The following is a 17,199-nucleotide window of genomic DNA, read 5'->3' on the forward strand; positions in this document are numbered from 1 at the left end:
TCACAAACTGAGCACCTCCATGTAGCCAGCATCCAGAACAAGAAACAAAATATTACCAACACCTCAGAGGCCTTTTTTATGCTTTCTACAAGTCACTAGCCCCAACTCCTAACCCTACAAGAGTAATCACTATTATTAGCCTTCTTATTTTTTTTGATAAGTGAAATCATATAGTGTATTTATTCTTGTCTTGCTTCTTTTGCTCAATTTTATGAAATATATCCATATGGCTATGTGTAGTTGTACTTTCTTCATTTTCCTTGTTATATAATATTCCATTGTATGAATATACCACAATTCATTTATCCTAATTTCTTATTGGCTGCTAGGAATAGTACTGCTATGAACATTCTTACATATTTGACTCACCTTTTTATTTATTCAGTGTATGACAATAAATTACAATTGTTATTCTTTTTGATGATCAAATTGTTCCAAACATGACTAGATTATGTCTTTTTTTTTTTTTTTAATGGAGATGAGGTCTTGCTATGTTGGCCAGGGTAGTCTCAAACTCCTGACTTCAAGGAATCCCTCCATCTTGGTCTCCCAACGTGCTGGGATTACAAGCATGAGCCACTGTGCCTGGCCAGTTCTGTCTTTTTGACATGGCCCCATTAATCTTTGAAGACTTCCCTGTGAATCAGCAGAAAAAGATGACTTGAATTTATCTTGTGTTTTCCCTGCCTCAGACTTGAAATCAGCTATTTTTCAAGGATTCCTAGCTCTTTTTAATGAGCTACCAAGATTTGGATATGTAGATATGAGTAGATATGCTCATTGCTTCTGGGTGTCATTGTGGTTAGGCTCTTTTGGTAAAAAGAGCTAGAAATATATTTAAAAAGAAAAAGGTCATTGATAGGATCATTTTAATGAGTTTGATTTTTTAAATGTCATCAGTTGTCACTAAAGGTCCTAGAAAATATAAATTGAAACTGTGAATATTAAGTTTCCCATCAGATATTTTTTCATCTTTTGTAAATTTTTAATTAACAAAATTAATGAATGTTTATTATAGAAATACATATAAGAAAAGGAAAATAGAAATCACCTGTTCTTCCAACCACTTGTAACATTTTGGCATCTATCCCAAATTTTTCATGGATGGCTATATAGTTGCTCCTCTTTATCTGTGGATTCCATGTTTCTGAATTTTCCTCCTTGCTAAAGTTTATTCATAATTTCAAAGTCAATACTTGCAGCATTTCCACAGTCATTTGCAGATATGTGCAGGGTGGCAAAACATTTGAATGTCCTGACACATGTTTCCACCTGAGGTTGAACATGTAGATTCCCTGCTTGCTGTTTTACTTTTATAATGTACACAGATGTCCATTTTATGGTCTGTTTAAGATCACGTTTTTCACACTTTTGTTCTGTTATCAGTAGTTTTACTGTTTAAAATCGCACCAGGCCATAGTGCTGAAGTGCTGTCTGGGAGGTGTTCTTAAGTGCCTTATGGAGAAAATATGTGTGTTAGATAGCTTCATTTATGTATGATTTACAATGTTGGCCATGAGTTCAATGTTAACGAATCAACAGTATATATTAAATAGGATGTCTTTAAACAGAAGCACACATAAAACAAGGTTACAGATTAATTGGCAGACAAAAATGTTGTGACCAGATGCTCACAAGAACCTAACCTTATATTCCCATAGGAGTAGCAGGTTGGTGTTTGATAATTCAGCATTGTCAGTGACTACAGACCATAATTACCATGAATAATGAGTATTGACTTTATATTTAGTAGGCAAGAATGAAGTTGTAAGATAGATTTTTTTTTCTGATGAAACATTGTAAAAACATTTGATGCTCATTTGTTTCCTTTAGGACAGCAGCGTTCTCGGATGCTAGCTACTCTTTTTAAGGATGAAAGGTGCCAGCAACTTGCTGCCTATGGGATCCTAGAGAAAATGTACCTGGATAGGATCATCAGAGGAAATCAGCTTCAAGAATTTGCTGCCATGCTGATGCCTCACCAAAAAGCAACTACAGCTGATGGTAATGATCATGTCTTATGTGTATATGGTAGTCAGTATTTAGGTACAGACTAGTGGAAATCATGTTAAATTAGAAGCATCTTGCTGTCTTTTAATAATAATTTTACATAACATTTCCTCATTAAAAAAATGAATTATTTTTTATTTTCTTTTGAGACAAGAGTTTCACTCTTGTTGCCCAGGCTGGAGTGCAATGGTGCAGTCTTGGCTCATTACAACCTTCACCTCCCAGGTTCAAGCAATTCTCCTGCTTCTGCCTCCTGAGTAGCTGGGATTACAGGCATGTTCCACTACACCCAGCTAATTTTGTATTTTTAGTAGAGACAAGGTTTCACCATTTTGGCCAGGCTGGTCTTGAACTCCTGGTCTCAAGTGATCTGCTTGCCTCAGCCTTGCAAAGTGCTGGAATTACAGGTGTGAGCCACTGTGCCTGGCTAAAAAGAGGAATTATTGACTGAAGATAAGTGCCTACAGATCTAGGCTTATGGTATTAAAAATAATAGCCCTGTCATAAAGCATTTTGTGAAATAATGCATTTTTTGGAAACTGTAAAAGCAGAAAAATTGTAGATTATGCTTATAATGCCTGACTTAAAAAAATCAGGCATTGTAAGTAACTTAAGCATCATCTGCCAGGTGCAGTGGCTCATGCCTGTAATCCCAGCACTTTGGGAGGCTGAGGCGGGTGGATCACCTAAGGTTAGGAGTTCGAGACCAGCCTGGGCAACATGGTGAAACCCCATCTCTACTAATAATACAAAAATTAGCTGGATTTGGTGGCAGGTGCCTGTAATCCCAGCTACTCGGGAGGCTGAAGTGTGACAATCACTTGAACCCAGCAGGCGGAGGTTGCAGTGAGTCAAGATCATTCCATTAGACTCCAGCCTAGGCGACAAGAGCGAAATGCCGTCCCCCCAAAAAAATTAATCTTAGCATTAAATTATAACACAGCATAATTATCCCGTCCTATTTTAGAGCGAAATTTGGCTTAGTAGTTTGTCCCAAGGTTATTCAGTGTAAAGTGTTGCCAATAAGAATAGAACTTACTGTTATATCTCCTAGTTAAGGGCAATGTGGGATGTATTTGCTTAAGTCACACTGCCTTGGCCAGGAAAGAATACTTCTTCATAACATATATTTTTATCTAGGATTGTCTACAGAGGTTTTAAAGTAGTTTGTAATAACTCACACAATAATAAAAATATAGATGTAGGACAACCAGAAACATGCAAAAGGTCAAGAGCAATATGCGTATCTGGACTGGGCACGGTGGCTCATGTCTGTAATCCCAGCACTTTGTAAGGCCAAGGTGGGCAGATCACCTGAGGTCAGGAGTTCGAGACCAGCCTGGCCAACATGGTGAAACCCCATCTCTATTAAAAATACAAAAATGAGGCCGGGCACGGTGGCTCACGCCTGTAATCCCAGAACTTTGGGAGGCCAAGGCAGGCGGATCACGAGGTCAAGAGATCAAGACCATCCTGGCCAACACGGTGAAACCCCGTCTCTACTAAAAATATTAAAAAATTAGCCAGGCATGGTGGCAGGCGCCTGTGGTCCTAGCTACTTGGGAGGCTGAGGCGGAATTGCTTGAACCCAGGAGGCGGAGGTTGCAGTGAGCTGAGATTACGCCACTGCACTCCAGCCTGGTGACAGAGCAAGACTCCGTCTCAAAAAAAAACCAAAAAAAACCAAAAAACCAAAAATGAGCCAGGTGTTGTGGCAGGTGCCTGTAATCCCAGCTACTCAGGAGGCTGAGGAAGGAAATTGCTTGAACCTGGAGGTTGCAGTGAGCCAAGACTGCACAACTGCACTCCAGCTTGGGCAACAGAGCAAGATGCTGTCTCAAAAAAAAAAAAAAAAAGAATATGCAGATCTGTTAGACTCACTGCCTTGGGTTCATTGTCATCCTATAGAGAAGAGAAATTAGCTGTAAAGAGTCATTTATGTAGAGGCTGACTGAAAGATGTCCACGTCATGCAAATTTACTGCCCTGAGTTAAACCAGACCAGTGAAGGCGTTGTATTGACCTCCTGTTGAGTTGCTTTCATTTATTTACGTGTTAAGAAGCAAGTCAGTTGATTCTCATCTTTATATCTAAAGGAGACTTTTTATTTCCATAGGATATTTTTTATGCATATCCTTAGGAAAAATTCCTTTCTGGCCTTTAATCTTAGTTGTGATTCTTCTGAGCAATTTGTTTTTTACCTTATTTAAACACACTGTGAATTGATAAACTCATTGGTTTTCTTATTTTGGTTGGCTGCTAGAAAGCTTCAAATTAAATTTGTGGCCTACCTGTGAATAGTATGTATGTGTTTTCATTGTTGCTACTCTTGGTTCTCCTTTTTACTTTTAAATTCTGTCTTCTGAGTATTCTGGACAGCTATACGTTCTTTTTAAAAGATGTCTGATACACAATTCAAAGGCGAGACAAACTTTTAAAAGTTTCCAGAATTGATATAATTGGGCTTCAGGTTTGACTTGAACTTTCTGGCCATGAGAGAAAAGTGAAAATATATAATTAATTTGATAATTGTTTTCAGAAAAGAAACATACTTAATAGGATCTCTGTGGAGCAAGTGATTCTCACCTGGAACTGTATCGGGGAAAGATGTTTGTTTTCTTCCTCTTCCATTTTAAACCTTACTGTTTCTCTTAGACATTTTTGGACATTTTTGCTTAAGGTATTACAACCCTAGGCTAGCAAGTTTTTTTAAAAAAATTACATTTCAGTGGTTTTTGATATATTATCAGTTGTACAATATCACTGTCAATCTGCTTTCTGCTCTGTAGATTTGTCTATTTTGGTCATTTAATATAAATGGAATCCTACAAAATAAGGCCTTTTGTGACTGGCTTCTTTCACTTAGCATAATTTTTCCATGGTTCATTCATGTTTTAATATGGATCAGCACTTTGTTCCTTTTTATTGCCAAATAAATTATATGGATGTACCATCTTGTTTATTCATCAGTTTGTAGACATTTAGGTTGTTTACACTTTGGGACTATTAATAATGCTACTATGAACATTCATATAAAAGGTTTTTTTTTTTCCTTTTTGAGACAGGGTCTCACTCTGTGGCCTAGGCTGGAGTGCAGTGGTACCATCATGACTTACTGCTGCAGCCTTGATCTCCCAGGCTTAGATGATCCTCCCACCTCAGCCTTCCAGGTAGCCAGGCATGCACTACCATACCTGGCTAATTTTTTGTATTGTTTGTAGAGACAGGGTTTTGTGGCCCACGCTGGCCTTCAATTCTTGGACTGAAGTGATCCACCCATCTCTGCCTCCCAAAGTACTGGAATTACAGGGGTGAGCCACTGTGCCCAGCTGATGTAAAAGTTTTTGTAAGGATATAGGTTTTTAATTCTCTTGAGTATGTACCTAGGAATGGAATTACTGAGTTATATAATAACTCTGTGTTTATTAGTCTTTTAGGGAGCTGCCAGACTGTTTTCCAAAGCAGTTGCTCTGTTTTATATTTCCTCCACCTGTGTGTGAAGGTTCCAATTTCTCCACATTCTCATCCACACTTAGTATTTTGAGACAGAGTCTCACTCTGTTGCCTAGGCTGGTACAGTGGCACAGTCACGGCTCACTACAGCTTCAACTGCCTATGTTCAAATGATCTTTCCATCTCAGCCTCCTGAGTAGGTGGGACTACGGGTATATGCCATCATGCCCAGATAATTTTTGTATCTTGTAGAGACAGAGTCTCATTTTGTTGCCTAAACTGGTTTTGAACTGCTGGGCCTAAGCCTAGGCCTCCCAAAGTGTTGGGATTACAGGCATAAGCCACCATGCCTGGTCCCCTCCACACTTATTATTATGTGCCTTTTTAAGTTAGCCATTCTAGTGTGATTTTGATTTGCATTTTCCTGATAGGTAGTTATGTTGAATACCTTTTCATGTGCTAACTGGCCATTTGTGTATCTTCTTCAGAGGAATGTCTATTCAAATCCTTTGCCAATTTTTAAATTAGGTTGTCATTTTATTATAGAATTGTAAGAATTCTTTATGTAGTTTAGATACAAATCTCTTATTAGTAAAGGATTACAAATGTTTTCTCCCATTCTGTGTGTTATCTCTTCACTTTTTTGGTGATATCCTTTGAAACACAAAAGTTTTAAATTTTGAAGTACAGTTTATTTGTTTTTGTTGTTGTTGTGTTATAGTTAGGTGTCATATTTAAGAAACCACTGCCTAATCCAAGGTCATGAAGAAAACTTGCTTTGTTTTCTTCTAAAAGTTTTATAGTTCTAGCACTTACATTTAGGTCTTTGATTCATTTTGAGTTAATTTTTGCATGTTGTGTGAGGTAGGGGTCCAACTTTATTCTTTTGCATGTGGATATCCAGTTGACCCAGCACTATTTGTTGAAAAGACTGTTATTTTTGCTCCTTTGAATTGTCATGGCACCCTTGCTTATCATCGGTCAATCATAAATGTGAGCGTTTATTTATGGACCCTCAATTCTATTCCAATAATATATATGTCTATCTCTATGCAAGCACTATACTGTTTTGGTTGCTGTATCTTCGTAGTAAATTTTGAAATTGGGATGTGTGAATCCAACTTTGTTCTTTTTTAAGATTGTTTTAGCTTTTTTTGGTCCCTTGAATTTCCATATGAGTTTTGGTATCAGCTTGTCAATTTCTGCAAAGAAACCATCTAGGATTTTCATAGTGGGACTGCATTGAATCTGTAGGTCAATTTGAGGACCATTGCCATCTTGACTATTTTAGACTTCCATATTTTTCTTTTTATTTAAATCTTCTTTAATTTCTTTCAACAGTGTTTTATAGTTTGTAGACTATAAGGTTTGCATTTTTATTCCTAAGAACTTTGCCCTTTTTTGTTTTTGTTTTTTTGTTTGTTTGTTTACTTTGCCCTTTTTGATGCTGTTTTAGATAAAATTATTTTCTTAATTTCATTTTCTGCCTGTTCATTGAGGGTATATAGAAATACAGTTGATTTTTGTGGATACAAAAGCACTGGGATTACAGCCATGAGCCACTGTGCCTGGCTAAGCAGTCCTTTTTTTTTTTTTTTTTTTTTGAGACAGGGTCTCACTCTTTTGCCCAGGCTGGGGCTGGCATGATGCCGCATTTCACTGCAGCCTTGACCTCTTGGGCTTAAATGGTCCCTCCACCTCCACCTCCACCTCCCCAGTAGCTTGGACTATAGGCGTGTGCCACCACACCCTGCTAATCTTTAAATTCTTTTGTAGAGACAGGGTCTCTCCATGTTGCCCAGGCTGGTCTTGAACTCCTGGGCTCAAGCAGTCCTCTCGTCTTGGCTTCCCAAAGTGCTGGGATTACATGGGTAATTACTGTGCCTGGCTGCTTTTTTGAACATATTAAATTTGAGATATTTGTAAATTACTGAATTGGAGATTTAATTTAGGTAGTTGGCTATATATGTCTGAATTCAAAAGGGAGATTTAGATTAGAAATATGTATCTCATCATTATCATCAGCGTTTTGATGGTATTGAGACGATGTGGGGTAAAAAGAGATCTAGGTGCAAAATTAAGCCCTTTAATATTCGAGATAAGGAAAAGAAGGAGGAACCAGCAAGGGAGAGTAGGAGATAGCAGTTAAGTGAAAAACTAGCAGATCATGGGTGGAATTCTGGAAAAAGAGAAACGAGGCATTATAAGAAAAAGGGGTTCTCAGAATACTTCTCTTGATGTTTCTAAGTATATTTTGTCCCCTGCATCCATTATGGTAGTAAGTATTCAGCAGAAATATGTAAGCATTTGGTGAGCCCAGTGATCTAATACATTCAAAGTGGGATCTTGGGTCCAGTACGTTATCAGGTACTGTGTGATCTCACTTAAAAGAGGATTCTATGCCTGATCTCTCAGGAAGGTTAGCCTGATCATGCCTTCTGGATGTTTCTCACATTTGCCTTGGTTTGATGCTTGTGGAGTGCTCAAAAGAATAGACATCAGACAGTTATCAGGCTTGCAGAACAGGTTGCGTGATTGTTGTGCTGCTGCTTGCTAGTAAAAGTTTGTTTGTAGAAAGAAAAGTTAATGGGCCAGATGCCAGGGCTCATGCCTGTAATCGCAGCACGTTGGGAGGCCCAGGTGGGTGGATCACTTGAGGCCAGGTGAGAGCAGCCTGGCCAACATGGTGAAACCCTGTCCCTACTAAAAATACAAAAAATTAGCCGGGTGTGGTGGTGCACACCTGTAGTCCCAGCTACTTGGGAGACTGAGGCACAAGAATCAATTGAACCTGGGAGGCAGAGTTGCAGTGAGCAGAGATCGTGCCACTGTACTCCAGTCTGGGCAACAGAGTGAAACTCTGTTTCAAAAAAACAAAAAAGTTAATGAATTTGATAGCATAAACAAGCAAAATTCCAAACCCAAAGGGTTAGATTTATTTACTTAGATAATAATTATTTGCTGATCACTCATTTGCTAAATGTTACTTTTATTTAATTGTACATTAATGAAACTATAGCATACATTGGTTACTTTTAAAATTTTGATCAGAGGAGTAAAGAGGATGAGTTATTACATGCCTAGAAATTTTCAGAAAAAATGATGCATCTTTTTAGAGTATAAAACTAGCTTCAAACTTGTAACCATTTTATTTATGTTTATTTAAGGTTCCAGCATCTTGGACAGAGCTGTTATTGAACACAATTTGTTGTCTGCAAGTAAATTATATAATAATATTACCTTCGAAGAACTTGGAGCTCTTTTAGAGATTCCTGCGGCTAAGGTATTTTCTTGATTCCAATACATAAAAAGGGAGTTAAGCTATGTAACTATTAAGATAATGAGAAAATAAAATATATAATTGATAAATGTTGGAAACAACAACAGAATTACACATAAAAAGCCACAAGTAAATGTAAATAAATTATTTAAATGTTAAAATAGGCCTAGTGTTTATTAGTGTAATTGTCTTAGTGTAACTGTTTTTGGTGTTTTAATTAGTGTAATTGTTTTTGGTGTTTTTTGTGTTTTGTGACAAGGTGACCTGGAATAGAAATCTTCCAGGAGTTTCAGGTTATGACACCTATTTTCTGAGAATATCTTTGTTTGGTGTCTGTTTAAACCTACCATATAGTAGTTTTTGATTTCTGACTAAGATTTTGATAAATGCCTTACTTTTTTGTGCCCTAGATTGACTCAAAGTTTAAATGCTTCATCTTTTTGAGAGAATGATATGGTAATACTCCAGACTATTTCCAAGCTTCTGTGCTTGGATTTAACTTAAGAAGTTGACGGATTTACTAGGGAACTTAATTTTATTGTTTGTTGTAGGGTTTGGTTGGCTATGTATCCATTTCAACAGAGTACCAATGGCATTAATTTTTTATTTTTAAAATTTTTATCCAATAAGAATGAGCTTGGAAAGCATTTAGAATGTGTTACAGGTATCATTTACAAAATATTCTCTTAATTTTAAATAAAATTAAGCAGTCAACCTTACTTTTAGCTAATTTGTAAACCTTAAAAGTTATACAGTTACATTCATACAGTCACATTCCCTTTTCTCTAGCAGTGAAATTTTTTTGTCTGTCTGTCTGTTTTGTTTTTAGAGACAGGGTCTCGCTCTGTAACCCAGGTTGGAGTGCAGTGGTGCGATCATAGCTTACTGCTACCTCAGATTCGTGGGTTCAAGCAATCTTCCTGCCTCAGCCTCCCAAGTAGCTGGTACTACAAGTACACACCACCACACCTGGCTAATTTTTTTTTTTTTTTAAACAGGGTCTTGCTATGTTGCCCAGGCTGCTCTTGAACTCCTGGTCTCAAGTGATCCTCCTGCCTCAGTCCCCTAAAATGCTGGGATTACAGGCATGAGCCACTGTAATGGCAATGAAATTTTAATTAGAATTTTCTTAACAATTCCGTCACTTGTACACATTCAATACACAGTAAAGGAAGATCAATTTGGGAGTCAAGGTTTAAGTTACCATTAAACGATACTTTCTTCTTGAGATTTTAGGGTATGATCTCTTGCTAAGACTATTGGAGGTGAATATATTTTTAAAAATAAATGCTAGTCACAGTCTGTTCAGGAGTGATAGGATTGATTGTGAAGATGGTCAATATTAATAAATGACCAGGTCACAATCCAGTTTGCTTATGCTTAGTAAACACTAAATATGTCTTTAGGAGTTAGGTAGCCGACCTTTTACTTCCTTTTAATTGTCTTTTAAATTCTTTCAATTTGTTTTTGAATTTCAACATCTATTCTTCCTTTCAATTTTTAAAGTTTCTGGGGTAGCAAATACTGTGGAAATTGAAATAAAATACAAACTAGTTTGTTTGGGTTTTTTTAGAGGTATGGATCCCAGTAAGAAGAAAAATTATCATTTGCTTTTGAGCAGAGGACAAAATGGTAAAAAAGTTATATTCTTGTCCAAAATCTCACAAGGAAAACAGATCCCAATTAACTTAAAATAATGGCTTGTGTGCAGCAAGAATTGAGAAATAGCCAAATTTACAAGATTTACTCTTCTAGTGACAGATGAACATATATGTAAAGTTTAGTGATGTTAGTTAAAGCAGAAGCTTTCAGTTCTCTTGTCATATGCGAATAATTAAAAGATATGATAAAGTTTCTCAGAGTTTTTTTTTTCCCTTCCAATAGGCGGAAAAGATAGCATCTCAAATGATAACAGAAGGACGTATGAATGGATTTATTGACCAGATTGATGGCATAGTTCATTTTGAAAGTAAGAGGTTTTATATATTTCTGTCATAATGAAATAACAGTGAACTGTTGTTGTATTTATGATTAAAACATGTTGGACAGTTTCCTTTGACTCAGAATCTTACTACTGGAATGAACTTATTTCCCAAATAAATAATTTAAAATAATTTTTAAGAAGTTATATTCATGAGGCTGGGGATGGTGGCTCATACCTGTAATTCCAGCACTTTCAGAGGCTGAGGCAGGCAGATCACTTGAGTTTAGGAGTTTGAGATCAACCTGGCCAACATGGTGAAACCCTGTCTCTACTAAAAATACAAAAATTAGCCTGGTGTGGTGGCATGTAACTGTAGTACCAGCTATTCAGGAGACTGAGGCAGGAGAATTGCTTGAACCCAGGAAGCAGAAGTTGCAGTTAGCCGAGATTGCACCACTGCACTCCAGCCTGGGCAACAGAGAGAGACTCTGTTTCCAATATATATATATATATATATATATATATTTTTTTTTCCCCACAAATCTTACTGCAGGATTTTCTACGTTAAGGAAAATTTGAAACTCAGATTGTTATATCATTATGCATGTTATGTCATTTATTATGTTATATCATTTATGTTCATTCATTTATGCATCAAATATTTATTGATCACATACCATGTATCAGGCATATGGAATGACAGTTGCATTTCCTATTCAGCAACTCATTAAACTAATGGAGGCAGACAGGTAAGTGGATCCCTTGACTTTTTCATTGTCTGATACCTTCTCAGCTGCTTATTCCCACCTTATTTGCACCCTGGACCTTGCTGTACTCAGAACTGTTCCACTTGTAAAATTTTTATTTGAAATATCTCACTCTGGCCATAACCTTTTTCTTGTTTCTCTAGTGGTCTGTGGTCTGTCTCCATTACTCCCAGTTGAATTCTTCCTGACCTTATTGGAGTTTCTGGTCCATTGACTCTTCTATTTTCATCCAGTTAGCACAATCTTTTTTGTGCTGGAGAAGAGTCAGGCATCAGACAGGCTGATTCCTCTATAAATTCAAGGTCCTCAGCACTACATGTAATTCATGGTACATTTCTCTAGTCCACTCTTTTTCCTATTTTGCAATGACTATTTCAGTTTTGTTTTTTCTTAAATCTCTGACTTTTCTCCCCATTTACTCTCAGTAGAAAACTTTGTTTCCTATTTCAAAGGGGAAAAAAAGCTATCAGTATGAAATATTTTCTTTTTTAGTTTTTTAATTTTTTATTTTCTCTCATTCAATTTGTTATTTTAACTTTTTTGTTTTGTTTTGTTTTTGTTTTTGTGACGGAGTCTCGCTCTGTCACCAGGCTGGAGTGCAGTGGTGCAGTCTCGGCTCACTGCAACCTCTGCCTCCTGGGTTCAAGCGATTCTCCTGCCTCAGCCTCCCGAGTAGCTGGGACTACAGGTGTGCCACCATGCCCAGCTAATTTTTCTATTTTTTAGTAGAGAGAGGATTTCACCATGTTGGCCAGGATGGTCTCGATCTCCTGACCTTGTAATCCACCCTCCTCGGCCTCCCAAAGTGCTGGGATTATAGATGTGAGCCACTGTGCCTGTCTCTATTTTAACTTCTTTATCAGATGTATAAACACTTTAATTTTAGACGTAGATGTGACTCTTTTTCTTCCTTCATGTTTTACTGCAGGTGGTTTCCATCTCCCTGTCTGCTTCTTCCACTCGTGCTTTGGACCTTTTCTGTGACCCCTGTCCCTCTCCCCTCCCACTAAAAAACACTGGTTTAGGAACCTGAGGTTAGCAGTTATTTTTGTCTGTTTTCATCCTTTTTTTTTTCCATTGACTCCTTTTCATCAATATTTACACATCCTCATGGCTCCCCCATTTCTTTTTTTTTTTTTTTTTGAGACGGAGTTTCGCTCTTGTTACCCAGACTGGAGTGCAATGGCATGATCTTGGCTCACCGCAACCTTCGTCTCCTGGGTTCAAGCAATTCTCCTGCCTCAGCCTCCTGAGTAGCTGGGATTACAGGCACGCGCCACTGTGCCCAGCTAATTTTTGTATTTTTTAGTAGAGACGGGGTTTCACCTTGTTGACCAGGATGGTCTCGATCTCTTGACCTTGTGATCCACCCGCCTCAACCTCCCAAAGTGCTGGGATTATAGGCGTGAGCCACCGCACCCGGTGGCTCCCCCATTTCAATGAAAATTCTTATATCTTCCAAATCTTATCTTGAGTTTTCAACATATCAAGTAATGTTAATCTTACTACTTTTTGAACCTTCTCCCCACCACCACAGCCTTGACTTTTGTCATCTCTTCCATCCGATTCTACTTTTCCTCTTGTATCTCCAGCTATCCTTCATAGTCATCTTTGTAGAATCTGTAGTACTTTTAAATTTAAGTACTAGTTACTTAGGGCTTAATCCTAGACCTTGTCCCACTTATGCTACTGAGTTTCTATGGGTAATCTCATCTATTTCCTTTGATTCAGCTACCATCTCTATGTAGACAATGCTTATATTAACCTTTCTAGGGCAAATCTTCTAAGTCCCAGCCCCGTGGCTGTAGTTCACTACTAAAGTGTTTCTACCTGATTGCTTCACGGGCATCTTAGCATGAACTTATCAAAAACTGAATGTATTATCTTCCCTTCCGGTGTGTCCCCCACAACCAACCAACCAGCCAGCCAGCCCCAAACCGCATTGTTAGCTTTTTCCAATATTCCTTACCTTGGGCTCAAACTATCCTCCCACCTCAACCTCCTGAATCCCTGAAGTGGTGGGGTTACAGGTGTGAGCCACTGTACCAGGTCCTTTTCTTCATTTCATACTATCACCAACCTATTCTGAACCCTGCTGTCATAACCTCTTCAGGTGTTGAGAAGTAACCTTCTCTTCTCTTCTCTTCTCTTCTCTTCTCTTCTCTCTCTTTCTTATATCTACAATTGCTCCTTTCTAGTCCAGTTCACTAATAGAACTGGAATGATTATGTTCTTTTTTTAAAATTTATTTTTTATTTTTAAAAATTTTTCATTTTTCTTCACTTTTTAACATAACATGGAGTATGAGATTATGTTCTTTAAAAAAATGCAAACATAAAAAGGAAATGATTTTCCTGACTCTCCAGACTAGATATGGCTTTAAATTATATGTTCTCATGTCAGCCTGAATTTCTTCCTAGCATTAATCCTAGTTATTTTAAGTTGTGTAACTATTTGTCTAAATGTCTGTTTCTATTTCAAATATGTTATTCTTCAGGCTGGTCTTGAGCTCCTGGCCTCAAATGATCCTTCTGCCTCAGCCTTCCAAAGTGCTACGATTATAGGTATAAAGTACTGTGCCTGGCTGATAGTTTTTTTTTTTTTTTTGAGACGGAGTTTCACTTTTGTTACCCAGGCTGGAGTGAAATGGCACGATCTCGGCTCACTGCAACCTCTGCCTCCTGGGTTCAGGCACTTCTCTTGCCTCAGCCTCTTGAGTAGCTGGGATTACAGGCACGCGCCACCATGCCCAGCTAATTTTTTGTATTTTTAGTAGAGACGGGGTTTCACCATGTTGATCAGGATGGTCTCGATCTCTTGACCTCGTGATCCACCCGCCTCGGCCTCCCAAAGTGCTAGGATTACAGGCGTGAGCCACCGCGCCCGGCCCTTTTTTTTTTTTTTTTCAGAGTCTTGCTCTGTTGCCAGGCTGGAGTGCAGTGGTGTGATCTCAGTTCACTGCAACCTCCACCTCCCAGATTCAAGCGATTCCTCTGCCTCAGCCTCCTGAGTAGCTGGAACTACTATAGACATGTACCACCACACCCGGCTAATTTTTTGTAATTTAGTAGAGACGGGGTTTCACCACATTGGCCAGGATGGTCTTGATCTCCTGACCTCGTGATTCGCCCGCCTTGGCCTCTCAAAGTGCTGGGATTACAGGCGTGAGCCACTGTGCCTGGCCACCTGGCTGATAATTTTAATTTTATTTGTAATATGTGTTACAAATATTTTTTTCCATTCTGGCAGCTTTTCTCTGGAAGACAATGCATAACATAAACACATTTTTAAACTTTTTGCACCCAAATAGGTCAATGTTTTATTTTATGGCTTTTGAATTTCCTGTATTAAGAAAGTCTCCTACCTTGGAATAAAACTAGTGTTTTCCTAAATTTTTCTAATACTATTGTTTTATATTTAGAAATTTAATCCATCTACAGTTGATTTCTATGGATAATTTTAGGTTATGGTCTATTTTTTCTAGGTTAATAGTGAATTATCCAAGTATTTATTAAATAAAACATTCTTTCTGATTGAATTGTCATCTTTGACATATCTGATTTGGTTCCTCGTATGTGTTTGGATCTATTTCTGTACTCTGTTTAGTTCCACTGATCTGCAACAATACAATAAATTTACAGTAAATTTTAGTACTGGTAAAGCAACTACTGCTTCCCACTACTTTTTTTTTTGTTGCTAAATTGAAATTCACATGGCCTGGGCACAGTGGCTTACAATTGTGACCCTAATGCTTTGGGAGGCTGAGGTGGAAGAATTGCTGGAGCTCGAGAATTCAAGACCAGCCTAGGCAACATAGCGAGACCCCATTTCTACAGGAAAAGGAAAAAAGAAGGAAATTCACAAAACAGAACAGTAGCCATTTTAAAGTAAACATTTCAATGGCCTGTAGTACATTTACAATGTTGTACAACCTCTATCTCTGTCTAGTTCCAGAACATTTTTATCTTCCCAAAGGAAGCACTTGCCCTTTAAGCAGTTACTCTCCATTCCTTCCTTCCCCCAGCTTCTGGAAACCACCAGTCCATCTTCTGTCTCTGGATTTATCTAGTCTGGATAGTCATATAAAAGGACTCATACAATATGTGACCTTTTGGCTGATTTCACTCAGCATAGTATCTTTAGGGTTCGTCCATGTCATGGCAGGTAATCAGTGCTTCATTCCTTTTTATAGCTGAATGGCATTTCATTGGATGGATATACCTCACTTCCACCACTGATTTTCATTTTCGGAATTATCTTGGCCATTCTCAAACACCAATTTTTTATGTTAACTTTAATAATTTTGCCCTGATTAGAAAGCAAAATAGAAAATGGGGATTGTCTTTGGAATTTCTTTAATTTTATTTATTAAAGGAGAAGGACTGATATTTTTATATTATTGTATATTTCCACCTGGGATTGTGATTTGTGTCTACTCAAGTTATCTTTCGCCCTGTATTAATATTTTACAGGTTGCTTTTTCACTAAATCTGTGCCCTTTTTTTGTAAAGTTTGGTGCTGTTTTGAATGGGTTATTCCTTTCAGTTTTTTATTTCTAACTATATAGTGCTGGTATAGAGAAAACCCTTGTGGATTCAAGAATACTTTTTTTTAGGGGTTTAAATGTTACGATATTTATCCTTCAGTCAAGTAGAGACAGATTTAAATGTGTGAATAGACTTGCTTTCCCCAGTAGGTGGCAGTGTCTTATGAATCTGCAAGCCTTAGTCATGAAAAGACAGCTTCAGTCTTTTTTTGTTGTGGTTGAGGTTGTTGGGTTAGTTGGTTTTATTTTGTTTTCACTAGTAATAGTAATGACATGCATCTGTATGTATTTGTTTTGTTTTATACTTTGTGCCAGTAATTTGGGTACTTTTGAAATGCTTAGAAATTACAAAAAGGAAGAAACACTTTTCTTAACAGTTGTTTAAATAGGCCAGTTTTATTAGCCAAGATTTTTAGACTTTTAAAAGCTAATAAATGTATTTATTGTTTTTATTTTTTTCTTTGAATAGATTTTTTTCTTTTTTTTTTTTAGATATTAAAAAGGAACATGCCGGTTCCAAGCATAGGCATGTAAAAAGTATGTATCTTTTAACTCACCTTTGCTATGAATACAAAGAATAATTTTAATTTTGTATATATATTTTTCCCTTAGCACGAGAAGCCCTGCCAACATGGGACAAGCAGATCCAATCACTTTGTTTCCAAGTGAATAACCTTTTGGAGAAAATTAGTCAAACAGCACCAGAATGGACAGCACAAGCCATGGAAGCTCAGATGGCTCAGTGAATCCTTGCAGAACTTCTGTGCACATGACATCTGTGCACATCTTTTTCCATGTTGTGCAGATCAGTTTCACTATCTCCAAAGCATTTGCATCATGACCTTACACATTTCAATCCCTTTTATGCTGGATTCCGTTTAAAGAAGACATTCTTAGAGCAGGAAGTACAAGCATTTAAAAATATGTAGTTCCCGTATATTTCAGGGTTTCTGTGTATTAAGCTAACTCAGATGTTTTGAAAGCTTTTTCTTTAAACAGAGTAGGTGAAATATCTGTGGCTAAAAAGTTTGAGATTTGTGATAACTTTGTAGTCATGTAAAACTTAAGTGCTTTGTGCCTCTCCAAATGTGGTTATTCTAATAAATGGAGAAATGAGCCAAATAAAAGTAGTACTTTTGTTTTTAGTTAGCGAAGAGTATTTTGTTCCCTTTTTCTTCGATTCAGCAGACATTGATTTATGCCATATGCTAAAAATACAA

The 17,199-nt window shown here is 37.4% G+C and overlaps 1 protein-coding gene across 4 annotated transcripts in view; it reads left to right on the forward strand.

Annotated features, from left to right (window-relative positions):
* COPS4 (COP9 signalosome subunit 4) overlaps positions 1-17,133 on the forward strand; it is a 44,555-nt gene extending 27,422 nt beyond the window's left edge. For 3 of the 4 annotated variants that reach the window (XM_064368702.1, XM_012447031.3, XM_012447030.3), the window contains 4 exons: positions 1,834-2,004; positions 8,630-8,745; positions 10,627-10,711; positions 16,592-17,133. In XM_064368702.1, the coding sequence (XP_064224772.1) occupies positions 1,834-2,004; positions 8,630-8,745; positions 10,627-10,711; positions 16,592-16,725 (506 nt within the window). In that variant the 3' untranslated portion in view covers positions 16,726-17,133. The remainder of the gene's footprint in view (positions 1-1,833; positions 2,005-8,629; positions 8,746-10,626; positions 10,712-16,591) is intronic. The other variant, XM_012447033.3, reaches the window with a different exon arrangement.
* Positions 17,134-17,199: the final 66 nt, after the last annotated feature.

The sequence above is a fragment of the Aotus nancymaae genome, unplaced genomic scaffold (genome assembly GCF_030222135.1).
Source record: "Aotus nancymaae isolate 86718 unplaced genomic scaffold, 86718_ANA_hifiasm-v0.15.2.pri h1tg000006l, whole genome shotgun sequence".
Classification (NCBI taxonomy): domain Eukaryota; kingdom Metazoa; phylum Chordata; class Mammalia; order Primates; family Aotidae; genus Aotus; species Aotus nancymaae.